Source organism: Meleagris gallopavo, chromosome 7 (genome assembly GCF_905368555.1).
Source record: "Meleagris gallopavo chromosome 7, MGAL_WU_HG_1.1, whole genome shotgun sequence".
In the NCBI taxonomy this organism is placed as follows: Eukaryota; Metazoa; Chordata; class Aves; order Galliformes; family Phasianidae; genus Meleagris; species Meleagris gallopavo.
The window spans coordinates 27,815,986-27,843,104 of record NC_139410.1 but is presented as its reverse complement, the minus strand read 5'-3'; the positions used below and the strand labels follow the sequence as shown (position 1 = coordinate 27,843,104).

Genomic DNA, 27,119 nt, shown 5'->3' with positions numbered 1-27,119 from the left:
CAGATCACAGAAGCAGCAGTAGGACAGCATTACATGGCAGTCAGGATGGCAGAGAGACTCTGAAATTAGAAAACATTGCCTGGTATCAGTAACAATAGTCTGGGGGGAAAGGAGGTTATTGCTGTTAAATTCTAAGTAATTTGAAGTTATTTGAAGCAGGATTTTAAAATATATTTACTTCATTGAAAAACTGAGTTTTGAAACTGTACCCTGAGCATATCTTCAAAGGGTTTTCCATGATCTGTTGTATTTGCAGTTGTATGGGACTTTGCGAGTGATACTGGAACCTCTTCTCACTGATGCCCCTTTCATTGGAGCAGTGACCTTGTTTTTTATGCAGAAACCGGTGAGTCAGAAGGGATCTGTGCTCTGCAGCCTTCTCGGCTCTGGGACAGTTTTAATATATGGATTGGCTTGTGGTGAATGCCACAAGCTGTCCATCCCTGGTAACCCAGCCTGCATAACTCTGAATATCATGCAATGCAGGTGTTTGAACAGCAAATTTCTGATTACTAAATGCTCATCTTCAATTCCAAGGGGAAGGAAATGTGTTTGTCCCACTCTCTTGCAGTAGTGCCTAAAGACTTGTTTGCTTCCGCCTGAGAAGGGGAGGAATTTCCAATGGTGACAGCACAGGAACCATTTCACAGGCTTTTAGATGTATTTAAAATCATCCCAGTCATGGATTTTATGTGTAGTAGCATTGTTTTCATTCATGAAAAACTTGATTTCTCTTCGTACAATAAACAAGAGATTCCTGGAATCTGTGTTGCTGTAAATCACTGCCTGAGAGCACAGGCCAACCTCCAAGTGAAAGGATGAGAAAACAACTTCAAAGTGTAGGGAGAGCTGCCAGATTTACTATGCATGACCTTGGGGCATCTGCCAATGGCCACTGCCAAGGGCTGACTGCTGTGTTCTCCTGTGCTTGCAGGATAAGCCCCAGTGACCCCTTAATTTCAGGTAGGACAGGTGAGGGAATTGCTATCAGCTGTTGATTTTAACGTATAAATGCAGTCATTTACTACTGCAGGTATGGCCTTTTTTAAACAGCCAGCTCTGTTTTAGAAGCATTTGCTTCTCCTTTAAAGTCAGCATTTGTCCTGAAATAATTTTTAATGGTCCTGTATCATTTCTCTGCCTTTGTTGTAGCACTTGGAATTCAACTGGGCAGGCATGAGCAACCTCCTGGATGTCCCAGGGATTAAGTGAGTGTCTGTTTTGTTTCATTTTTTTGAAAAGCCTTTGGGAATTGGGAAAGCTTTTTCCAGCAATCAGAAGTTGTTCTCAAGAGTGATATGTAAAAGTTGTTATGCTGATATGCCATCATCCTATCTGGCTGTGGGGTTGGCAAACCCTGAGTAGGGTGCTCTTGCATCATGTCGAAATTGATGTAATCACTTCACTTTGGGATTTTTTAGGGTGACAGTAGGCCACTGTAGTTTGGAAAAAAAACAAGCTTTTCTGTTTCTACGTGGCAGTTACTTATAAAGATAGTTGAGCAGATCTGAGTATTGGTTATCTGTGCTTAAGTTTGGTTACCATACAGTGGAAAAAGTTCAGGTGTCACAGAGCTGCAGCCCTCTGGCAAACTGAAATCTAGTCCGTGATAGTGAAAACTGCAGCATATTCAAAGGAGAAATATTCTTGTATTTCAAGAAACCCAACTGTTCCCCAATGCCTCTTGGGTTGACCTTGTAAATAAGGCTTGCACAGTAAGGGTGAAAATCTCATCAGTTTTCAATACTGTAAGCTTTAATCTGCCCCACCAGATTGGAGATCCACTTTTTCCTTATTTTTCAGTGTAAGGAGAAAACTCTGTTGACAGGAACAAAATGCACAGTGGTTAATCAGCCACTGCCTTTCCCTCTGTAAAAGTGAATGCAGGCAATAATGTTCTGCTTTCTTCCACCACATGCTTTGCAGACTTATACTCAGCCACAGGAAGAGGCTGATTGCTTTAGGTGCCAGTTTATGCAATAAAGGATCTCTGAAGACTTTTGATGTTGAGTGAGAGGAAGGGCTTTTTTCTTAATTTGATGCCAGAGTGGCTTTTTGCCCTGAAGTTTGCCCTGAGAGCTCCAGTTTTTATCAGAGGAATTTATCTGCTCTTTTCTAATGCAACTTTCCTTAATCCTTACAGAGAAAAAGTATGTAGGTGTTCCTGCCTACAACCTCTCATATTATTAAATACAAATTTGGTGTCCTAGATCTTCACTCTCTGGTTCTCTCACAGGGATTTGAACATAGAAAACCTTGCTCGTTCATCGACACAGCACATGAAAGCTATGAGCAAATCGTGTCTGCTGTGAACAGGCTAAAATGCAGGTTGAGTAAGAGCTCTCCCTGTCTTTATTCTCCTGCTTAAGAGACCAAAGATGCTGCACACAGGTATTTGTCTTCACAAACTAGCTGTGTGTAGTTTGGTGCTGTACCTTCAGATTCGAGATGGGATAGTTTGTCACCTTGCCACAGGGAGGATTTTGTCAGGAAGTCCTATGCTCTGGCCAGGAGCCTTCAGGTTTCTGGTTGTGCACAGGGAGTGGGGAGAGGCCATTTCTTCTTTATGAATCCAGCTCCTTCTATGAACTGCGACAATTTCATTGCGTGGTCCTCCCCTGAGAAGTTGCCTTACAAGCACTAGATTTATCAAGGGAGCAAAAGACTTCCAGATGCTTGGTGCAGCCAGATTTCCCTCTTACTGTTGTCTTCTGCTTCTTCTGAGTTGTAGGAGTAGGTTCAAGTCCTCTCATAATCACCCAGAGGGTACAGAAGGTTTGTGATAGCCGTGTACTCCTTGCTCAGAAGAAGCAGGTTGAATCAGTTGTCCCTGCCATACAAACATGGGAATTCCGACTAAAGAATTTTAAACTGGAAAGCTAAAAAGGAGTAAGTGTTAGATTAGACTGGAAAGTTCCCTAGACTCCAAAATGGACAGCACCCTCAGTTCAGACAGTCTCCAGTGTAGTGAAGGTCCATCCAGTTACCTGAAATGAGATTTCCCTTCTTAATGCGAAATACATCAGGAGAGCGAATCTCAACTTTTGTTTGGTTCTATGCCTTATTTTTTCTTTCTGACTGGGCGTGTGATTGGTTGTAGAGATTTGTGGTTTTTTTTTTTTCCTTTTTCCTCCGTCCTGCAGCGTAATGTCTGATTCGCTGATTCAAGATTACATTGCTGCACGGCTAGTTCTGCCAAACAGGATCACGGTGCCTTTGAAGAAGAACATGAGCATTGCCCAGTTGAGGTTCCCTATCCCACACGTGAGTTTTTCTTTTTTCATCGAGGATGTTATTCTGCCTGAATGTGCATTTGCTGTAGTGCAAGTGCATGTACACCTATGTGTTGGGTTCCTGCACATCCGGTTCTCAGCAGCCGTTTCAACTTGGATCATAGCCTTTCTGTAGGCAGTATTTCAGAAATACACAAGTAAATATTGGCTAGCTCTTTATTTTTGATGGGTGGGAAGTGCTTATATGTGGCATAAGAAGTCTGCTTAGACATTGAGACATTTACCAATTTAAACCAGTAGTCTCATTAGAATACCACAGGTCTTCAATTAGAGAAAGGAAATACATGATCCACAAGTGACAGGCTACTTATTTTCTTTAGTAATTCCCTGAACAGGTGTAAACACAGAGCTCAGAGGATGACATCTGTATATTAAAGAAAAGAACTGGGGAAAAAATCCTAAACCAGTAAACCCAACCCTAATCTCTGAAATATCTGATACATCCACATCTCTGGTCTTCTCCTTCTGTTGAATACCTAAGATATTAATTAATGAAGACATTAATGAATGACTAAGGGCTGCTTCCTGTTGCAAACTTGCATCACTAATTTGAATTTGAATGACCACTCTGCAGTAAAATAAAAACCTATCGTTGGCTGCTTAGTTTCTCTTTAAATTGGTGGAAATTGATCTTGATTCCACTATCAATTTGATTGTGATGTATGTTCTTGTGTATATTTGTATGTTTCTGATTTTAAAATAAATTGAAGACTATTTCCTACCTAGCTATCTGGATGGGATTGTGAATCTGTGCAAGTTCTGCCCCATGGTAAATGATAGGAAAAGTGATTGTTTTATCACATACTGTCTCAAAATGTATATCTTTGCAAACCTGTCATTCTGACTAACCTTACTGCCTGAAATAACATGCTACCTCCTAAAACTGTTATAATTATCCAGATATCACATTTTCATGACTGATTTTATGTCTTTTCCTATCCAGGGAGTAATAAGGGTTCATCTGTTAGAAGCTGAAAACCTTGTCCAGAAAGATAATTTCCTTGGTGCAATCAGGGGGAAGTCTGACCCATATGCTCTTCTTCGGCTTGGCACGGTGCAGTATCGAAGCAAGACAATTTCCAGAGATCTTAATCCCATCTGGAATGAGACATTTGAGGTACTGAACCTTTTGATCTTTCCATCTCTAGGATGCACAGCTGTTTACATCCTCGTACTTGGAGGACCTTCTCTTACCTGACTGCAGTGGAGCAGGTGGAATTCCTTGTTGCTTCATTGATGAGGCATTCCTGTCCCTTAAACAAGTCAAATTTACATTGCAAACATGAAATGGCACTGAAGGTTGATCTGATTTACATATGTGGGTGTTTGGAGGAGATGCAAAGCATTGCTTTAAATATCAATCAGTGCAGCAGTCTGATTGTGCAAGTGTCTTCTACTCTAGAATTGGTTTTACTTTGTATATGGGATGTTTGTAGTTTTCTAATTTTGTGAGCAAAATCAACTGGTGGGTTTAATTTTAATTCAAAACCAAGCAAACTTGTTTTAAGATGTTCTCATCACAATCAGTTGTATTTGTTACATGATCAGCCACAAAACAGCAGGGAATGTCCTTCATAAGTTACAGAACTGTGAACCTATGTGAGTGCTTTTTATTTTTAATCAATACCTGCTTCTTCTCCAGTTTGTTGTTCATGAAGTGCTGGGTCAGGACTTAGAAGTGGACTTGTATGATGCAGATCCAGATAAAGATGACTTCATGGGCAGGTAAATAAATGAGATTTTCTTCTCGTTGCTCTCTGAAGGGATGTAGTGATCTGACAGGTCTGCTGAGCTGATTTGAGAAAACAGTTCTGAAGATTAAGTCCTTTACTTCTTCATAGCTTTAGTCCTAGTTAAGTGCAGTCTAACTTGAATGCTTTCTCTTTGTTCTGGTCAGGTTTTGTTGCAGTTTTGTAATGGAGAAATATCCTCATAGTAACATTTGCTATCCATTTTCCATACAGAAAGTGCAAATATGAAATGATTGGCAGCCAGGAAACTGCCCTCATCATATTGGATGACAGACAGGAGAGGGGCACTGCTTCTTAAGCTATGGTTATCTCAAGTGGAACAGCTTTGGTGACGTTCTGTGGATAATATTAGCACTTAGGGAAAGGCAGGGTTGGACATGATTTCCTTCCAACTGAGTGTATCAGATCTTGCTTCTTAGGACTTGCTGCTGTGTTTGTATTTATTTGATTTTAAATAAATAAAACCCCAAAGAAACAAAGAAAACAATCCAGGCCTTGCACAGTTATGGTAATCTCTGAAGTAGAACACCCAACTAATTCACATAGGAAGCTTAATGTTGAAGGAGTATACTTGCTCTGTCTGAATATTGACATCAAGTTATTAGCTCCTAGTACAACTAGCTATGAACAGGGTGGATGGTGGGCTCGCACTCTTGCAGAAAATCTTTGGAAGCCATTAAAAGTGATGATTACAGGACTCGAGGCCTATTTAAATTATATTTTAGTTTTGGAAGCATTTCAAGAGGGAGAAGGTACTGTAGAACTCTGTGTTCCGCTGTGTGCCAACAGATGAAGTGTGGAAATTGCTCTTTGGGACAGATTTGGTTGTGGCTTTTTACTTAGTAGTTGTGGTTTCTTTCTTTTATTTTTTTTTTCCCATTTGTCCACTAATCGACAGTACGCTGTGTGCCTGAACATTCACTGAAACATTTGCTTTTTGTCTTCCAGCTTGCTTATAAGCCTGCTGGATATAAAGAATGACAAAACTGTTGATGAGGTAAAGATCACAGCTTGTTTTTCAATGTGGTTGTGTTGTATACTTACAGGTATTCATTCATGCTCTGCTTATGGTACTGCATTGTTTGTGTGCTTGAAGCTTCCCTGCTTAATTGCGCTGCGGTGTTTTCTTTTTGTGAAGTTTTCTTCGCCCAGAAAACTTGAAGTAGCCATTACAGTTGTTGTTAGCAGTCAATCTAGCAACCTCAGACAGCCCTGAGCTTATGCTGAACCAGCAGTGGAGTATCTTGTGTTAACAGCATGTACCCTGTGTCTATCACTAACTCCTCTGAGGCCACAGATGAGTTTGGTGAAGCAGTCTGATTGCTGAGGGAACAAATAATCAGGTCTTACTGTGGCTCATTCTGCAGCTCAGTGTTCTGCAAACAGTTCCAGACTGCCTACCTCATGCTGCTGCTGCTACAGATATGGGCACTGCATGTTTGTGGAAATCTTGCTCTCAGTGAGCGGCTCGTGTTCCCAAGTAGATGGACATTCTGCAATGTATATATCAAAAATACAAGTTAAGAAACTTGAAGTATAATTCATATTGTTTATTGTATTTAAGTCCCAGAGGCTGAAATACATAGAAATTATCCTGTCTCAGTTTTCAAGTTGCTTTTTATTGTCTCCACTTAGTGGTTTCCTTTAAGCAAGACAACAAGTGGACACTTGCACTTAAAGCTGGAGTGGCTTTCACTAGTAAATGACCAAGAAAAGCTACATGAGGTGAGTATGCTTAAAGGATCCAGATACTTTGATGCCTGTCCAGTGATCAACAAAGATGGATGTGAAATTGGGAACCTCAGGCAAACGCATGGGATTTTATTTTGTCTAACAAAGTGTAGACATGTTGGTGGTTTGGTTGATTTGGTTTCTCCTGGGGAGGGAGGTATTTACTTGCCTCAGATCCCATGGTAATACAGCAGCAACTAAAATCTGTCAGCTCTTTTTACTTAAATTAGCAAAGCTTTGTTTGGCTGACTGCAGAGTGACCTCTCACAGTTCTCTCCTTTGATTATTTTTCCCTTTCCTCTTCATCTAAAACCTATGTAGGATCCCAGCACTGTACACCTGTACTAGTCACAGCCAAATACCAGCATACTTGGGAGGGCCATCGTTACAAATGCTGTCATATTCAGTTTGCAGAATTCCTTGGATGCATCTTCCAAGGTCGCTGCTTTCTTCATAGTTAACCAAAAAGTATTTGAGTTCCATTGAGATGAATAACATTTCATTTTTCTCCAGGTTTTATTCTACTGATGCCAAATTAGTGATGACAATGTATAGAGTTGAGCACGGGCTAAGATGACTTGCTGTGCTGGGGAATCTGACCAGTTCTGCACTAGATAAACTGAAGGTCATTAAGTGTGATGAACAGTAAAGACCTGGGCCTTTTCTTACTGGTCTGCTTAAAACCATCATGCTGTAGGGTAGTGGCTTGTGCTCCTCTAAATTCCAAGTTTAAGGAGAAAGGCAAAGAGCTACTTAGCTTACAGAAGCTTTCCTTTGAATTTATCTTGTGCTGTACATTGTCCTTGGTGAATGATCATACCTACTTTGTGTTTTGTTTTCTTCTGTGCTCCTGGCCTTGGCAGGATAAGAAGGGCCTATCTACAGCAATTCTGATAGTCTACTTGGACAGCGCTTTCAACCTTCCAGTAAGTACAAACCACATGCAGACAGCCTTCACTCCCACCCCCCCTTTTTAAAAAAAAAGCACACAAATTAATTGTTTTAAAATACTCTTTTACTAATTCAGAAAAACCACTTTGAGTATTCAAATGGTGAATGTGGAGCAAAGAAGATCAGAAATAACAAGTACCTCAAGGTAAAATTTGTTCTTCCTCCATGCTTTCAAAACCACCTTCTGGATTATATTGTATCATAGCAACAGAAAGTAGCTGTTGTTACAAAGAAATAATCATTCCACTGTCAGAATCTGTGAGCGCTGGTTCAAGGTTGGGATTGAGAAGCCTTGCACTAATAAAAGGTGATCAAATGGGGAATGCAGCACAGAAATATTTGATTGTGTGTGACATTGTATTGTTTATACATTGGAGAATGAAAGCCTCCAACATCAGAAGTCATGCTATCCTTCATGCTGCTGCAAGGGTTCTTCCCATCCCAAGCTGTTTCATTTTGCCCTACTAGGAGTAGAAGGATGGGAGACCAAACCACCAGATTCCTTCTCTCTGTGTTTTAACCTCTGAATCCTCAGAGATTTGGAAGTCATTTTGTCATTCATGCCTCCCCTCTAGGTTACTTTTTAACTCCCTAAATACTGGATCTTGCTGCTGTGGTGAAAACTGCAGATGTAGGAAAGAATGTCTTTCTCCCTGTTTTCTTGAACAAGCCACACACAGCCACAGTTGTGAGCAGTGAATGAAGCTTCCCTTCCTTTCTAAATATGTTCTTTACATGAGTTACCTGTGTTGTGATACACATGGCATATGATAATCCTTAATTCTGAATTTTGTTGTATATACTTTTTTTTTTGTTTTGGTTTGGTTTGTTGTTTTTTTTTGTTTTTTTAGTGGCAAGACCATCTCCTTGGTTTTGGTAAAGCCTCTGTAGCATTAGAAGGAGCATAGTACTCGAGGTTCAGTATTGATAATTCTGGGAAGGAATTTGTGCCTGGTTCTATAGGCTCTCTTCTAGCTGCTGTGAAACATGTCCTGAGCCTAAGAAACCAATTCTAAGAGCCCTGTTTTCATCACAGAATGATGAAAACTCCTCACTGGCCAACGAGCCTTCAACACTTCTGTACATATTCCTTTGCAGCTTCTAATAAACATTTAGTTGCTCACCTATTGAAACCTAAACACATAGAACTCTGGCTTAAATGTAATCTCTTGATGCCAGAGAGGTAAAGTGCTGTGTTATGGCTGGAGTGATGCTCTTCAGATGTCCTACATATGAAAACTATTGCCAGCTTTCCAGTCATGTATTTCAAGTAAAAGTAGTGCTTTGATACTGCTTTCTGTAATCTATAAATTGTTTCTTCTTTTTTTTTTCTTCTTGTATTAAACGGCAGAAGACAGAACGAGAACCTTCCTCCTTTGTCCTGCTCACAGTAGGAAGCAAGACTCAAAAAAGCAAGGTAAGTTTGACTCTTCTGCTTTCCTTAAATACCACCTATTTTTCAGGTTACAAACTCCAACTAGCTTCTAGAACTGCCACCTTTTTTCCTTGTTTTTGTCCACCCAGAAATTGGGTTCTCCTTGCTTTTTTACCTCTTTTGGTTTTCAGTTTTCTCTGCCACACTTCCTGCCTCCTCCTAGCCAGGTCAGACTTCCAGCTTCCCCCGCTCCTTTCCTCCTGCTGCCAGCACTTGTCACCTGGTAGAAGCAACTGTTGTATTGAGCAGCCTCAAGCAGAGCCCCATGGGTGTGCTCCTTTATCTTTTAAGTGGATGGCACTGGACCTGTAGCCTCCCACTCTTCCTACAAGCTCTACATCCATCAGACTGCCCCTCCTACCTTTCTTATCCTTCCTTGCTGTCATGCTGCAGGTTTGGAAGCTGGCTCTGAGTGTCTTTGCACTGGAAGCATTGCTCTGTCTCTCTGGGTAGAGAAGTGGGAGGAAGGGAGCAGTGCCTAGCTGCAGGTGAGGCAAGCTACTGGTCCAGCCAACACCAACTGGAGCCAACCACAGCTCACCTGACTTGTTCTGCAGCATTTCCACATCTCTCAGAGCTTGTTCTGGTTTTGCCAGAGGTTCCACTTGTGCACACTTCTGATATGGGAGTTTCACTCTCTTTGTATAGCTGGGATGTAGCATAAAATAGATAAATATATCACTGCGATCCTCTCTAGTGATCAATGCCGCAGTATTCTTTGTTGCTCACAGACCGCATTAAAACATATATGCCATAATCATCTTCTTGCAGACCTGCAATTTCAGCAAAGATCCCAAGTGGGGCCAGGCTTTCACCTTCTTTGTCCACAGCGCTCATTCCCAGTCACTGCATGTTGAGGTGAGAGAAAAGCCCTTCCTTTGGAAACCTTTCATAGTGGATGTGATTTTGGTGCAGGTTCTTTTTGTCTGCATTTACTGGGGTCCTTCTACTTAAAAGGTGGATGGAGTACCTGTTGTTGCATGGACAGTTCTCTGTTAGGGGATGCTGGTAGCTACCTTTGTGCTAGGGTCAAGTAATTAATAATATCTTGGTACAAAACAAGGGATATTTGTGAAGTAAATAAGCTTATTTTGATCTGTATGGAATGCCTTCTTGTTTTGCTGTTCCTTGTAGTGTGCTTTCCAGTTTGTCACCTAATAAAACCTTTATTTTCTAGATAAAAGACAAGGATCAGGATAGTTCTCTGGGAACATCGGTGGTATGTCTCTCCCACTTACTTAAGGACCCAAACATGACTCTGGATCAGAGATTTCAGCTGGACCATTCCAGTTCAGACAGCTTCATTAAGATTAAGCTTGTGCTGCGAGTAAGTTGTTTGCTGTTTTCACTTGCTTTCCCAGCAGAAGCTTCCAAATCTAGTCAAGCAAAAGATGAAATGCAGGAGAGAAGAAATGCAATTTTGCTTCACAAGTGAGTAGAAGGTAGAAGTGTGACAAGATCCTTAGATGCAATTGATGGTGGAGATGTGAGCTCTGCCTTGAGGCTTCCCAAAGCTTAGTGCAGCAGCATTGCCAAGGACCTTCTCATGATGTTAAAGAGTGGAACTGAGAAGATCTGATTTGGGAAATCAAAACAGCACAGCAGCGAGAGGCTCTAGTGCTTAAGGATGGTTTTCTCACAGTGTTTAGACAAGTAAATACACAGTGTGACTAAGGAAGAGAATGCCATAGCTAGTTCCATAGCCTTCTTTCATCTCTAAATGCAGTCTCCTGCTTTCTAAGTAGTGTTGTGATGAAACTTAACACCAGCGTTTCGGCAGCAGTGCTCATTTTTTCTCCCTGGTGATTTTTAGGCCTTGAATGTTGAGGAACCTGATCCACAGAGAGTCAAGACTGGTGTCAGTGCCTCAAAGAAAGGTCCCATGCATGTCATGGAGAACGGTGGAAACCAGCAGGAGTTTGTCACCCCACCAAAACCAGAAGTCTCAAAAGTACCTCCTGTGAGCAAAGACACTGCTGTGCAGGAATCTCAGCCAAAAAAAGACAAGAGTGAAGACTTGGACACGAGTGATAGTTCAGCAATGCCTGCAGCAAGTGAAACTGTTGCCAGTCTTGATGAGACAGAGAGTGACCAAGATCTGGAGCATCGCGTGCCATCAGCATTGCACACCAGGGCAGCAGTAGTGCCCATGTTGCCGGTTGTAGAAGAACTGAGGCTTGCACCCAGTGTTACTTCACTGGGTTCTCTGCCTTCCTCTTGCTTTGAACTCAGTAGCAGCAATCTGGACCTTCATAAGTAGGTGGTTCTTTTCTTGAGAAAGTTTGTTTTTTATAAATGTGTCTTGCATACATGTGAATTCAAGGCTGCAGAATCAGCTTAATCTAATAGTTTGTGACTGGTAAATTTTTTAGCTCTGAGCAGGACTTCATTTCTAAATCATTGCCAAGCCATTTTAAAATAATGTTTTGAATTTGAAACCGCTTTGGAAACATGCAGAGTAAGATGTAGAAAAGATCCCATTTTGCCTATGTAAGCATCCATTAGTATGCAGACAACATACAAAGCACATGCTGATGTGTGCTTTGCTGCTCCATCTACAGCAGGCCAATTGGGTGCTCTTTTCTGGCTACTTATATTTTGGGTCTGAGGACGAGGCTCTGTGCAGAAGGCAGACAGAACTGGCACCAACAGAAGTTGTTTCTGTGCATCCTCTGTGGTCCAACTGCCATAAGATGTCATAAAAGAGGAGCAGTGCACTGAGAATTGGTTCTAGTTGAAAATGCATCACCAACTTGTGGAGCTCGTGCGTTGTTTCATGCTGCAAGGTTTCTGCGTATGATCTATTAGATATCTGTATTTAAAGCTTTTGCTGTGTACCTGTCTTACAGCGGGACGGAAATGCCTCTGGGAGAGATTCAGCTCACAGTGCGCTATGCTTCCATACGGCAGAGCCTTGTTGTGCTGGTGAATGGCTGCAGGTAATGCTGGCAATTGCTTGCCTCTATATGCATGGAAGAGGTAAGGAGCTCTCTGAGCTTGTGTCAGGAAAGCTGGAGCAGAACCACATGAAGCATAAGCTGCCTGGCCAAGGTGAACTGACTGTTGAGAACTGACACATGTCTTGGGATGTCTGAAGGAAATTTAAGTGTCATGACAAGGACTGACACCTCTGACTGGTGTTGTAAATGCCAGTTTAGGAACCCATGAGTTCAGTAGTGGAATTTATCTTCTCATCCATAAGATTTTAATTTGCTTATGTTTCAGCTCCCGTGATAAATGCTTTTAGCTCATGAATCCATGAAGGGTGGGTCTGATTTTAAGACAGACAGGGGATTAAAATGCAGACAGTGGGAGAAGCTGCTTTGCTTGTCAACACTGTTTTTCTTTTAACAGAAACTTAATACCCTCTTCCAATCGTGGAGTGGATCCATATGTCCGTATATATCTGCTTCCAGATAGAAGATGGACAAGTAGGAAGAAGACTTCCGTTAAGAAAAAAACTCTGAACCCCCAGTATGATGAAAAGTAAGAAAACGTTGATTATAATTCATGAATTGTTTTACAATCTCTGTGAAGTGCAAGGGCTCACATAAGGTGTGCACCTGTTGCACTTGAACTATTGGTTTGTGAACATTTGCAGGTCTTGGGGGAGAAATGGCACTGCATCTGTGGTGTGCAAGTCCTTAAAATGGACTTTACTCTGCATGCCATACTGTCACGTCTTCCCTCCTCCTTTCCTGACCTTAGCAGATGCACACTGCACTTTTTTCTTTGCACACAGACATTCCCTTCAACATATTTAACTCCATATCACAGGCAATCTTTCCATGTGAGTGCCTCCCATAGCCAACTTCTCTGTTCATACTTCTTTGCCTGACATGTCATCTGATGTCTTTTCAAAAGTCAAAGGCAAGCATATACAAAGCATTTTGAGACAGATGGATGTCATCACTGAGTGCTGCTGGGAGCAACTTAATGTGTTGCCACCTCTTTGCTGATAGCTGACACTTCTGCAGGTTTGCCACTGAAGAGGAATGTGTTCTGTATAAAACTAATGGCAGTAGACTGAATTAGAAGTAGAGTTTGTCTGAGAGACAATTCTAGTCCAGTATGTAAATGAAGGTACTTGAATGTGATCCTGGATAATTCAGTCTGTTCTCATGAGCTGTACAGACTTAGTGCCAGCACTGGTGTTGGGAGCAGGATCTTCCTCCTCATCCCTAGTATTGGCATGTCCTGTACATCTTCAATTAAGTGTAATAGGTTGAGCAACACTTAGCTCCAAAACATATTACCTGTTTTACAACTCTGACTTGAGGAGAAACTATTCAGGTGGGCAGAACCTGAATGATTTAACATGGACAGAATTGACATGACATTTGATGATGTGTGCCAGAGCCATGAGTCAGAGCCATTAAGAATTTAATTGCTACAGGTTTATTTCTTTGTCTTCTCTTAATGTGGTATAAGCCTACTTTGTAAACTTGGGGGATTGGCATAGCTATTTCCTCTGAGTAATAAAAGTTGCATGGAAAACATGCTGATCTCCCATGAAGGGTAAAAACGGTTGTTAAACAGCATTTCATCATGGATGCACGCTTTCCTTCATCCCCCTGGCATGGTCTGACCAGCAGGCTGTCATGGAAGAAGCTGGCTTGGAAGAAATTTCTTACAATGTTAATAAAACCTAAATTATTGCCTTTTTTGTTCCATGGGGAGTGGAGTTGGCTGTGTTCATTTGTGTTTTGTAGTCAGCCCTCAAACTCTGCTAAAGCTGTGGTTGGCACCAGTGTTCTCAAGGCTTATAATGGACAGTAAAACTTTTTCAAACTTTGGGTGTGATTCATTGGATGTGAACGTTGTTGCATGAAGCTGTGTTCCTTCTCTTTTAAAACTGCTGTATTTCAACCACTGATACTTATAGGACTTCAGTTTTTGACTTAAGTCACTCCTTTCAAAACTTTACTTTCAGGTTTGAATTTTTTGAATCTTTGGAAGAAGTCAAGAGAAGGACACTGGATGTTGCAGTGAAAAACAGCAAGCCATTCATTTCACAGGAAAAAAAGGAGCTGGGAAAAGTAAGTTTAATCAAGTTATGCTACTGGTTTAAATAGAGTTGCAGAGTTTGAGAGAATCCTGTAATCCTGAACTGCAACTCTGGTAGCTAAATCTGAATAATAGAACTAGCAACCTGGAAACAACTTTAGTCTGAAATTGGGCTTTATCACCTTGGAATCTCACGTGGGCTCATGTAATTGATAGGCAATGCTGCTTCATTTCAAAGGAGCCATCCTGAAATTGAAATGTGTTTCTTGGGATGTCCAGCTGTCTGTTTGGGGAATAGCTCCAATAGTGCAAATGTGGAGCTGAGAGAACGGTCATTAAAACCCAGAATTTGCCAACAGTACCTGAATTTTTCTGTGACTAGCAAACATGAATCCTGTGTTCAGTGACAGATTGTTCAGTGACAGATAACTCTCCAAGCAGTGCTGTTAAGAAACTGAGTTTTAGTGTTAATGCTAACTAAATGCCTTTATCCTGGGAATGCATGAGTCTCATCTCCCTTGAGCCTCAGCTGTAGCCTTAGAGCTTGAAAGTTGATGTGGAAGAGTGCTAACTTAGCTCATCAACATGTACATCATTTATATAAATATATATTTAAAAAATTATATATATATAAAAGATATATGTATATATATATACAAATAAAAATTTATTTTTTAAAGGTGCGGATTGATTTGTCACAGGAGGATTTAATCAAGGGTTTTACACAGTGGTAAGTTTGTTTCATCTTTTAACCTCCTGCTAATAATGGCTTTGTTGAGAGATTGTGTGAGTGTTGTTGGGGTGATGGCAGAGAAGCTGTGTCTTTTGGTAAGCAACAATAATGTTTTACCTGCAAGTGCAGGACGAACTTGAATTAATCTGGTAGTTTTATCTAAGTTTTTTGTTAAGCTGGTTAATAGCATGATACCTATCCTGTGAAACAGTTTTAATAAGAGGCCTCCTTGTCAATTATTCTGTCTTCAGCATATTTGAAATTACATAAAAACCACTGGGTTACATAAATAAAGAATTATGTTTATTAAAGTAAATTTGCAACAAATAACTTGGATAAAGATCTTAGCTAAATTAATACTCTGATCAGCAATATATATGTATGATAAAAAGCTAATTACAAAGCATTTTTTAGAAGCTATTTTAATAAGCCACTCACATTTCTGCTTGTATGTTCATTGTGGTTCAGACGTCAACCTTAAGTATTGGTCTGAGGCAAAGATTAAGAACCATTTCTTTTTTCTCCTTCTCAATCTCAGGTTAATGGCAGTCATTCTTCCTTCATCCTTCAGTGAAGGAGGTGGAGGAATGCAATGAGTGTAGCCCAGCAGCTTCCCAGTAGTGTGGTCAGCAGTGTAGGGAAACCAAGTTCCCCATGCCCAGCTTCTGTGTGTCTCATGGAAGTATATAGCAATTATGGCAGTAGGAGAAAAATGACTCATCCAGAGTTCCTGGTAAAGGGCTGAAGTTTGAGGCCATCTCTGAAGCCTCCTTTGCCATCCTCCTGCCTACAAGCAATAAAGCAGTCCAAGTTCTCTGTTATGACAGTTTAAACTCTTTAAAGAAAGTCTTAAACTGCTTCCTGTATCTGTCTTGCAGGTATGAACTGACAAGAAGTAGACGCAAGAAAAATTGATTTCTTCTCATGTACATAAGTTATTAATTTTTAAGCTTTGTATTGACTGTACATATCTCTTTTGTAATTGAAGTGTTTTGAAACATTCACTGCAAACTTGAAGCCATCTGCTGCTCAGGACATGTGCACTGAATGATCCTACTGACATCAGTTCTCAATGAAGTAAAACAAAAAGAAAGGAAACAAAACAAAAAACTGTGGGAATAATTTCTCTTTAAAAACAAATCATTTATTCTTGATGTTTCTGGTCTGTCTTCTCCCCAGGAATCCTTACATATGAATACACTCTTAAGGAAGTGTTGGACCTGGAGATATTTTTAGATTACCAGCTATGTGTGATTACTTCGTTCGCAGTTTCATTTCCCTAAGAGCCTATTCATGTTATTTTAATAATATATGAAAGCATTACACTTCTAAAAGAATCAATTTTTAAAAAGCATCTTTCATCAGTAAGGCTATAGAACCGATTAAAATAAACTGTAAGACTCATAGCAGTTCTTGAGAAACAAAGAAATTGATATTCTGCTTCTGCAAAGCATCTTAGCAGATTGTGGCTGCAGGTCTGCATATGATGAGATTCTAAAGGCAGGGAGATGCCAGGATGTCATTAAGGTTTTAGTTTGTAATGCCTTAACGTGCTTTGTTCTTTGTTACAACATTTCAGCGTATCATAAGCCTCGATAGTAAAATCATTCTGCCTGAGGAACAGCAGAGTTTTGGACTAAGCTTTATTAATATTGGAACGAAATATACCAAAATATTTTTGGAAGCTTGGTGTACCTGTTTGTTTACAATAAACTTTGACATGTCTTGCTTAAGGAACTTTATCTATGCCCTTCTAAAAGTGACAGTAGGAGATGAGTGTGGTAAATTCAAATCCCTTCTAGGCAAAAAGCAATAAACCACTTTCAGAAGTTGACTTAGAATATTTTCAGCCTTGATTACATTAACCCAGTGTATTTAAATCCATAACCAGAAAAAAAAATAATTCACTGAACAAGAGTTTACAGCACAAAGCAGGAAGCATGAAATCATGTAGTACTTGAACAGAGGACAGTCCCTAACTCAAATCCCAAACCTAGCTGAAGATGTAAACAGCATTTTAAAATAGGCTCCCAAGACAACCAAAGTAATAATGGAAGTATTACATCTATAAGGCAGTTTGAGCAATGTCATCTCATACCTGCTGATGTGCAACATTCAGAAAGGTAAGTGGTTTTGTGGTTTTTGCTTTTGTGCTGGCTTCAGTTTCCTAGATGAATACAGTATGTATTGGTTCTCTCTCCAGGACAGAACAGGTTATTGTGGTTATTTTTCTTGTTTCATGTTTAGTGTAAGAATGCAGAGAAACTAAAAAAATGCCGTGGCAAGGCCAAACTTTTATTTATATCAAAAAGTCTGAAACTGTTCATTAGATAACAGAGATTAGAGGTAGCTATAATGGCATATGAATCAACAGGCTATCTCACAGGTTAAGTCTTCACAGGATAGATCAAACTAACTCTTAACTAGCTACCAACTTCAGCTTTTGTACAGTAGGTAAAATATCATCCAGGTTATTGATCTCTGAAACAGAATGAAAAGCAAATTTGTATGAAATGTATATAGAACACCTCTAAGTTCAACCAAAATTCTAGCTTAAATGTTAGAAATACGTAGAATAGAAATGTTAGATATGTGAGCAAAAAACTACTGCAGAGAATAAACTCCTCAAACTTTTTAATGCTTTTGGGGGAAGAAAAAAGTTATTTTAGCTTATAAGTCTTATGGTTAAATGTAATTGACCCTATTTTTAATGAAAACCTAGTTATTTCAGACACTTTCTTAAAAGAGGCGAGCAAGGCAAGGATAAGCACCTTTTCTCACACTTCCCTTATGCTTTTTTGCACACCAGGAGTAAACAAAGTGTGTTAGCTATTTAAAGTCCTGGCAGGGAACTTTGTCATGAAGATAATTACAATTTGCAAATGTTACTCACCTAGAAGAGAGAGCAAATCTTGAATGAGAGCTTGAAACGGTGGAAAGAAGCATTCATGTTCTTCTAGCTTATTGATGATACTGAAATTTGTAAGTAAGACCATTATCTCAAAAATGTAAGAACATATTCAGTTCATTTTCTTGTCTGTTTTGCCATACAGTGTCACTGCTTTCTGAAAATACTGTTACTTAGTATATACAAATGCACCTACACCAAAAATGCATTCTCACTTTCTGAAACCTGCAGCCAACAACTGTTAAAAGATTCTCTGATTTCACTGTTTCTGCCCGATATACATTCTTCCATTCCTACTTGTATCATGTCATGTAATTTTTGGACTGGAGCAGCAGCCTATATATGCTAAATATATCAGCCACCCCAGGCAGTGTAACTGTAAAAGAAGTGAAGGCAAGAATATTACAAGCAGCTTGTCTATAGTTAAAGCTGCAAGGAGCACAGAAAGGTTGATGGTGTTGGTGTTGTTAACCTTGCCTGTTACAAATTTACTGCTGCAGTTAATCTCTGTGTACATTTGTATAGCACATTCTGAATGCAAGCTCTTACAGCTTGCTACCACCTCTATGTTCTCATCAGTTGATGATAAGAAGATTTGTCCAGCACCCAAAAGATTTCTAGGAAGCTTGAGGTGTACATTCTCTCAGCAACTAATACATTTCAATACTGTAACCTTGAAGTAGTTTCACATCCCACCAACATGCAGCACTTGCTATGTCTCCTTATGAAACATAAGCTTAAGAGGCTTTTTTGATCACTGTATCCATGAAAATCAACAAGGTAGTGCTAAGGGAACCTTAATTTTTTTTTATTTACCAGCAATACCCTTTTGAAAGTGTTCAAGATTTGTTCCATGTAGGATAGTAGTAAATCCTTTACTGTCACAGCTAGCTGACGTGTGTAGCAAATGATTAAAATCTCTTCCAGTACCAATCTTACACAGCTCTTTCAATTTGTAAGATTCATGTTTGCAGAATTGTTGCCAATGGAACAGATCTAAATACCTGTGGATGTCTTGGTTCCCCAGAAGCCGCTGTAGTTGTTCAGTCACATTCTCATTAATTATGTCACACAGTTTCCCAACAGTATCTACCACCACTGTGGGTGGAACTGAACTATCTGGAAAACAAAGACTTCATGTTTTGCTAAGAGTAACAACAGGAAAAGAAGACATAATTCAATTCTTACAAGTGCCCAGAATTTATTCAACTTTCATGTATCTAGGCATACAAGTTTCATCATTCACAGCAAATAAAATGCCTATGTTGAGAAATACACTGATATTACTGGGAGGAAGGAATCTCTCATTAACCCTTCACTAGCTTAAAACATGACAGAGCTAGATATTTTCTTGACTGAAATGGTACTACAGTCTGTCCTATACTGTCACTTGAAAGCAGTCAACTGCCATTGTATACAGAGAAGGGTATTCATTGGCTTCCTGTAGCACACAAGAAGTACTTCATAGAGGGAACCTGCTCCCTGATATTTTGTTAGCAGCAAGAACTTGTTCTGTTTGCTTGTTTTAACCTGCTTTGGCTACTGTGATGAAAGGTAAAAAGGTATCAGGTTCTTTGTCCTTTCCTCACTCATTTTCAGAGGAACTATACGTGGAGAAGGTGACTGAACTCCGTTGCTTTGTAATTACTAGGGAGATGGGAAGCTTCTTATCTCCTGTTGGTGGCAGGCAGGAAGTCTGCTTCCCTCTTTGAACGGAGGCTTCAAAGGCCTCAGTAGTTTAGAAGCCTTTTCCTCTGGCTGTACCCTGCAGCACAGCCAAGCCTCTAAACCCATGAGCTCAGGGAAGATTAGCAGCTGCTGTTCTTCAGAAGTGCAAAACCAGAAGAGAATGAAATTACACAGGCCTCTGACTACTGGTGGCACTTAGTTTTTGATACTGAATAGTTAAAAAATAAGTAGCCTTTAGGATTGTAAGAGGGAAGTTCTTCAGGACTGGACATACCTCTGAATGAGTTACTGAGGAGAAATCTAGAGCAAAGATTATTTATCTGTTATTCTAAAACAATTTAAAAAACAAACAAAAAAACCTTACGTTTTAAATAGAGTGTGAAAGTGGATTAGTAAATCAGTGCTCATAAAACAAAGCTTTCCCTTTGGAAATAGTCCAAACAAGTGCTAGGTGATAAGCCTGTACCTAGTTCCAGAAGCTCATGAAGATTTCTCATTGCATTGGTCAGTTCCCCAAGTTTTGTGTACACCTCATTCATTCGTGGGTAAATGCCATTCAGAGAATTCACATCAAACAACTTCTGGAAGTGAGAGACCATTGCAAACAGTGTTGATAAGGATGGTGTCTGGCTGTTCTGCAGAAAACAGAAAGGGTAACTTTTCTAAATTGTTGCTTAGCAAAGCAAGCATTCTTTTATGAAACATTTATGAGACATGAGACATTATGAGATATGAGACATTTTTAAAACTAGTCTACAGAGAAAAACCGGTGTAACTTCCATTAGTAAATCAAGGCATTTCAAATATTCTTAAATCTCAAGAGATATATCTAGCAAACCAAAAATACTCTTATGAAAAAATATTCTTTTTAGAAGCTTTGTTTTCTGTTGTTTATTAAGTCTGTTTATGTATTCTGAATGCTGACTGAGAAAAAGATGGAACAGGATAATATCTAGCACTACAGGGCAATGCAAATTCATGGTTGGTCAAAAGACCTTCATTAAAGCTGTCTTCCCCAGGGTGAATTTATCCATTATGTGAAAGCAGTCTTGGAGTATTGGACCTCTTCACACAGCTATTTCTTAAACCCCAAAAGGCTTTGAAATGCAGAAGTCTAATCAGCATGTGAAGAATTACCTTTTCCTTGTTTTCTATTTCTTCTAACACTGTATCTACTATGAACTGAAGGTCTTGAACTTGTATGGATTCTCTGTTATCTTGTGGATCCGTGATGTGCCAAGGCACCAATTCCAGAGACAGTTTTCTCAATGACCTGTACAAATCCTTTTAAAACAGAGGGTACAGGGCTTATTGTAGTAACTGCTTAAATATTCTGTCCATTTAACATCAGGTCAGACAACAAAACAAACAAAAACACAAGAACACTCTGCAATGGATAAAGAAACACTGTGAGGTTTTCAACAGATTAAAGGAGGAATACAAAGCTAAGCATGAAAGTGCATTACCTTTAGGGCCACTAGCTGATCTGCCCACATTTCTATAGTGAGTGGGAGGTGCTCAAATCCACATTCCTGTCCATTCTCCTTAATATAATTTTGCACTGGCCCTTTATTGCGCTTATATATCAATGGAGGAGCTCTTGGACTTCGTATAATAGAGTCAATATTGGACAACACCTTCAATAACAGACAGAAAGAAAGTTATTGCTCAAAGTAAGCATTTTATTATAAATTCCCCCCCCACCAGTCAAATACTCTAAACAATAAATCATAAATATCTCCAGTAAGTTACTATCAATGACTTTTGTAGATGCACTCAATATGTCATAGATTCAAAGATTTAAAAAGGTACTAAGTAGAAGAAAAGTAAAAGTAATGCAAGTAGACTTCCCATTTGGAGAATATTTTGTTTATCTCCTCACAACTCTGTTACTTCCACAGTTTATATTTTGCTAAGCTTTACTATATTTGCTCCTTTTTTACTTAAAGAAAAATAAAAAGCTACTATCTCCTCAGCAGTTCTTAAAACCTTAACAGAAAGGTATGCTTAGCACAGGACCTTGATCTTTGTCCTCTATTCTGATGAGAATTCAAGCTAAAGCACCAATTAGAGGTTTGCCAAGCTAGTCTCTGCTCTGTTGTAAGTTTAGGTAGTTTACATTAAGGTAACCTACATCAACTGCCATAGCCAGAACATTACATGTTATGTTCTTTTCTCCAGGATTCAAAAGAGCATGCTTCAGTTTACACAATTAAGCAAAACTCGTATTTTGTTATGAAAGTGCTAAATACACACAGTGCCAATGAAGTTGGCATACCTGTAAGTACTGCTGGCAAACTGCGTGCAGCTGATCCTCTGCAGTACTCTCAGGTTCTTTCTTTTCTTCTGTTCCTTCTCTGGTACTGTTCCCTGAAGACCTGTGTGCCAAATACATACAGTAGGTCATCAGTAGGCCAAATACATACAGTAGGATGGCTGGCTTTCAGTCTGAAACTACTGAATTGTACCCACTGCATGAGTGAAAAGACCATTTAAATAGATAGAAATGTAAAACAAAGAACTGAAAATTTTTAAAGCAATATCTTTTTCAGATAATGTATAGTGCTAAAAATATGTAGTATTCAGTACACACGTACACAAATAATTAAGTGAAATTCCAGACTGACACTTTGTCAGTAGTAGATTTCTGTTATCTTTAAAGCAATGATCCAGAGGAAAAAAGAAAAAAAGTGAATTTCTAAGGATAATATGGACATAACCTCAGGTATCTTCAACAGTTCACCAACTCTCATAATACTCTCAATCCACAATGCAGCTAATAACTTGCTTTATAGCTTACAGAAGGGGCAGACAACAGAGTTTGGTCCTGCCCATACTGCCCATGGTAACACTCCCATCCCAAAAGACAAAATGAAACTACTAAGAGACAGTGCTGTGCACCAATTTGGATGCCATGCTGCCACCTCAGAGAATCATAGGGTGTCTTTGGAGATGCAGAAGCATTTGCTGCCTCTAAGGGACAGTGATGATAAGGTACGTGTTTTGTAAGCTGCTATCTATGTGATCGGTTGCAGAGCATCTTTGCCTTTATATAGTTCAGAGGATTCATGAAAGTTACTGAAGAAAAATAGTTACTGGATAGTTTTCTTTAAAGTTTTCTCTAGTTTCTTCACTCGGTGCTTGTAAAGTTTTAATTCCTGTGTAGTTGGCCTGTTGGAAAGAAAACATACCATATTATCTATCTTGCACTGAAAGACAGCTATAGAATTCAGTCAAGTGAAAAAGTAAGAAAGCTTTTCCAGTGCCATAACTTCATTCTGGAAATGAAATTCTACATTTCTGTGTGGCAATAACTGTAACGCAGATACAGTATAGCACCCAAACCAATTTTGCTGGCTCAGGCTTTCTTACTAAAACCATCTGCTTCTCTATCCCATCCAGCAGGTTTTAAGTGGAAATCAGGCAGTAATGCTGCCAGTGAAAAGAACAATTTTACCCACATGCATTTTTTACTGCTTTAGCTGAATGAAGTGCAAGTATCAATGCAGTTGTCCAGCATGATGCAATGTACAGTAATAGCTGTTAGTATTAGCAGTGTAGGGAGGAAAGGTTGATGGCTGATGCCCTATTAAAATAAAAATTATTTTATGAATGGATTTTAAAGACAGATTTCACACAACACTTTGACAGTTGCTGTTCTTTCAGTTTCCTTCTTTGTACAGCAAAGCCTAGTGATGTGCTTTTAAAAATGATATTTATCCTCTCTCACCTTGTTTCCAAGTCTTTCTTGAGATTTGTATTTTCAAGCAAAAGCTGTTCATTCCTGGCTTTTGTTTCAACAAGCTGGTTCTGAAAAGACTGCAACATACACTGTGTTATTTCTTTTATTTCATTTATTCCATAATCAACAAGCTTGAACACTCAAGCATGTCAGGTGTTAAGAAAGATTCCCATTTGCTCTATATAGTAAGACAGCATAGGTGAGGATACAGACCTCTTTAAGATCAAGGGTCTGCTATACTAGCCCACAGGTAGAGAAGCAGAGAACTCACAGCAAAGTACTAAATCTTTGCACAACGAGATGAAGACAGTGAATGCTGCCCAGTGAGTTTACAAACTTTGAAGATAAAACAAGCAGACAGAAACCAAACACATATGCATTTTTATGTGGCTCTTCAGGGGTTACCGTTTAGTGATCTGCATGGACTTATTCTTAGCAGTTCCATACCGTGAGCAGCGCTCTGTAATTCGGAGTAGCATCTAAGTTTAAGAATTTTTCTTTGCTTTTTACTTCTCTCTGTATATGATCTTCAGCTTTTTTATATTGCCTATTAGGAAAAATAAATTGCTTCAGCTTATTGTAATTCAGTTGCCACAAAGATCTGAAGTTATTTAGTTTGCAGGTACATGTGACAAAATTTCCATGAATTGAACTATGATCAGAATAGAAACACTGTCATGGTCTTCTCTATTATTATGGAAAGATGTTTCATATACTAATTGAGCACATTTATTCCTGAAGAGAAATTACAGTGCAAGCAAATGCGATTTCAGCTTTCTAGATAATAATTTCGAATTATGGGAATGTCTCTCAGGTATCTGATTGTTGCTCTGCATCATGTAAGCAACATGATGGAGCTGAGAAGCTGGTATTCCTTTTTTTTTTTTTTTTTCTTCCTTCTTTCTTTTAGGAAATCAGTGAATTGAGCATAGCTAATGCAGTAGTGCTGCCTGTAAACCACTACAAAAGTAGAAAAACAAACAAAGGATTATAGCCCATGTGTCTAAATACAACACCCTCCTGGCTGCGCTGGCCTGACTGAGCAGCTGCTAGACTGACTGAGAGCTACTTCCAGGATTTATCCAAACTTCCAAGACCATTACAGTCCTTGACTATTTTTTTTTATATTTTAGTGACATCTGGAAAACAGAGCATTTGCCACTCCAAGTTTTAAGAACAGCAAGGAGAAAGAAAACTTTGAGCAGTAAGACCATGAGGCATTAGATGAGACTCACCTTAGCTCCTTTTTCATTTGATTAATTTGAGATTCATAATAATCAATTAGACAAAGAAACCTGAAAAAGGAAAAATGGTATTTTGAATTTAAGATATTGTTACTGACCTATTGGTATAGGATAGCTTATACAGCTGCACTGTATTTTAAAAGTGACTGTTTCTCTCTCATATCAGTCACAGTTTTCCAAAAAAGAAATGTAGAGACATTAACTATCTATTAGATTAAAAGTGGCAAAATGATTCAAGAGGAGACCAAAGCTAAATCCTTCTGACAGCCCCCACATCTTGTGAGTATGTTCACCCAGCAAGCTTAACAAGGTGGTACATTCTTGAGCTGTAGGGCTGTAGGGACCGTTGGAGGTGACATAAGAGCACAGGTCAGACACAGCCTAAGAACTTTCACTTCCAGAGAAACTACGGGTGCTTTCTAAGGAAGTGGCTACAAGGAAATAAAGCCATAGAAAAATGTACGGGTGAGAAACTGCATTTCCTTTCAAAACACTCTGAGATTTTTTGTTTTGAATATACAGGTGAGAAATGCCAGGGAACCAATCTCAGTGCTTCTTTTTTTTTTGTTTGTTTAATGAGGGCACAAGAAATGGTAAGAGGCACACATATAATCCCTCTAAAATTTCTCCTAGGTAAACATCCTAGGCAGACCTGGACAGACCAAGCTACACCAGTACAATAAGGCAACAGCAACAGCCACCTGAGGCCTAGAAGTTCTCAAATCTCTGACTGTAGCTAGAGGATGGAGATTTTCTTGCAGGAGACGTAGGCTTAGAATGCTTTCAGAACTTGCACAGAGTGCCTGGAAAGCATGCTTGCAGTTAGCAGTCACAAAAGCTGCTTTCCCAAACTGACTTTGTTGTTGTTGCTTTTTGCTTTGTTGTTTAAATTTACATTCTAAAACGTTACAAGTCCCAGAACAAAATCACCATAGCAGATGCAGTTTCCAGAATAAACCGTTCCGCTCTCTTTGCTGACACCTACTGGATACAGAGGCTGAGATTTTTACCTTCTGCCATGCATTTATTCAGCTCGCACTCCTCTAAGATTGCCAATTTTTTTTCCATGTAAGTACCAAGAACAGTCACTTTAAATCCATTTATTCATTTAATGTTACAAGTCATTCACCAATATAACAAAATTTCTTACTGCTGATCTAGATGGGACTTGGGAGCTCTCTTACAAAACCGGCAGAACATTTTGGTTTGAGTGGCAACACGCTGCTGCTCCTCCACCCCAGCTTTGCACAGCTCCCTCTGCAAACGAGCAATAATCTCCTCCTGTTCTTGCAGCTTTTCCTGCTGCTGTTGGTATTTTGCCTGTGAAGAGATAATGGGAGCGTTCTGAAATTATTCTAACAAGCTGGAGATGGTGCTCCACCTGCCCACACAGGTACTTGGTCCCAAGGAAGCTTAACCAAACAGCCAGTGGAAGAAACGTTCATATATTTTCCCAATTTATTATTACAAAATTATTCATGAAATGTAAAATCTTAGCTAAAAATAGTGTACTAACTTTGACATGAGACTCATGTTTATCTGGACCAATGTGTATACTTCTACAGCTTTCAAAACAAGTCAAAAGTTGAGTGCTGTCTGAGTTACCTGGGAAACCAGCTGATCTTTTTGAAGTTCTTTGACCTGATTCTGTTGCCGGCAAACTTTAGCTATTGTCTCATCTTCCAGCTGACGGATTTTTGATTTAATGTTTTCCACCACGTTTTCCAATTCATTAGCCCTTTTCTCTTGTCGAGATGCACGACCTCGTTCCTGTCGTACCTCATCTCTAGAAACATAAATCTTTGATTTAAATTACACTAATTTCACTAAATGCAGTGAAAGAAGCACAGGCCTGGCAAACGTTATCTGATGGTGCCCAGTAACAGCCTGCAGCAGCAGGCCCAGGAAATGCGCTGCTATGGGAAGTGGCAGCAGATGGAGTTAAGACAACAGCTGAAGCAGATCTTTTATGCAGATATTTATGCAGAATATTGCTGCATATCAGACAAAAATCTACAGAAAAAAGGTCTTTGGCCCTGGATATGACAGTAAACAAACAGTGACAGTGCTGTTTGCTTTGCATTACCTGTAAATTCCCTTCACAGCACCTTACCTAAGATTACGATTAGTCTCCATAAGCCCGTACATCATCTTCTGTTGTCGGTCAGTGTCTTCCAACAACGTTTTTAATGCAAGTCTTATTCCAAGAGAGGCCTGACCGTCCAAAGCAATCACATCTGGAAGCACACATCATAAACATCTCCATTTAGAACCGATGGCTTCAGCAGTGCTTCGTGACTTCAGGTCGGCTGCCCAGGAAGCCCCACCATCAGCACTCCTTACCTGGAGCGCTGCCCGGGGACGCCGCGATGCTCAGGGGCTGCATTCCATGGCGCAGCAGCAGCGTGTTCACGGTCTCCCATTCCGCTTCCTCCTGCCGCAGCTGGGAAGAGGCAGGAACCTGAGCGCTGAGGATCGGCATGCAAACAGCACACGGACGCTCCGGTGGTACCGATCGCCGTTAGAAGGGAGAACGGGTGCCAGCGAACCGGATTTCTGCTTTCTAAGGAACCGAACGCGGCGGGGCAGGCGCCGGGTGCCCGCTCTGTGTCACTGCCGCGGTACCTCCGTACCG

At 39.8% G+C, this 27,119-nt stretch overlaps 2 protein-coding genes across 2 annotated transcripts in view; one reads left to right on the top strand and one right to left on the bottom strand.

Annotated features, from left to right (window-relative positions):
* The window catches only part of ESYT3 (extended synaptotagmin 3), a 28,352-nt gene extending 11,718 nt beyond the window's left edge, over positions 1-16,634 (top strand). The window contains exons 6-23 of the mRNA XM_010713859.4: positions 257-346; positions 1,153-1,208; positions 3,144-3,264; positions 4,237-4,410; positions 4,936-5,018; positions 5,993-6,041; positions 6,680-6,769; positions 7,639-7,701; positions 7,803-7,871; positions 9,078-9,143; positions 9,933-10,019; positions 10,339-10,488; positions 10,975-11,417; positions 12,011-12,100; positions 12,516-12,647; positions 14,095-14,200; positions 14,849-14,898; positions 15,780-16,634. Of these exons, the coding sequence (XP_010712161.3) occupies positions 257-346; positions 1,153-1,208; positions 3,144-3,264; positions 4,237-4,410; positions 4,936-5,018; positions 5,993-6,041; positions 6,680-6,769; positions 7,639-7,701; positions 7,803-7,871; positions 9,078-9,143; positions 9,933-10,019; positions 10,339-10,488; positions 10,975-11,417; positions 12,011-12,100; positions 12,516-12,647; positions 14,095-14,200; positions 14,849-14,898; positions 15,780-15,816 (1,956 nt within the window). The 3' untranslated portion in view covers positions 15,817-16,634. The remainder of the gene's footprint in view (positions 1-256; positions 347-1,152; positions 1,209-3,143; positions 3,265-4,236; positions 4,411-4,935; positions 5,019-5,992; positions 6,042-6,679; positions 6,770-7,638; positions 7,702-7,802; positions 7,872-9,077; positions 9,144-9,932; positions 10,020-10,338; positions 10,489-10,974; positions 11,418-12,010; positions 12,101-12,515; positions 12,648-14,094; positions 14,201-14,848; positions 14,899-15,779) is intronic.
* Positions 16,635-17,175: 541 nt separating this feature from the next.
* On the bottom strand, positions 17,176-26,969 carry CEP70 (centrosomal protein 70). Its single transcript, XM_003207705.5, has 15 exons — positions 26,828-26,969; positions 26,598-26,721; positions 26,090-26,270; positions 25,635-25,804; positions 24,476-24,535; positions 23,688-23,787; positions 23,229-23,317; positions 22,595-22,669; positions 21,777-21,876; positions 20,965-21,135; positions 20,636-20,782; positions 19,965-20,133; positions 18,814-18,928; positions 17,795-17,874; positions 17,176-17,382 (listed from the first exon to the last, which is right to left on the bottom strand). Exons 1-15 carry the CDS (start codon positions 26,964-26,966, stop codon positions 17,321-17,323), a joined length of 1,782 nt encoding a protein of 593 aa, XP_003207753.1. The 5' UTR covers positions 26,967-26,969; the 3' UTR covers positions 17,176-17,320.
* Positions 26,970-27,119: the final 150 nt, after the last annotated feature.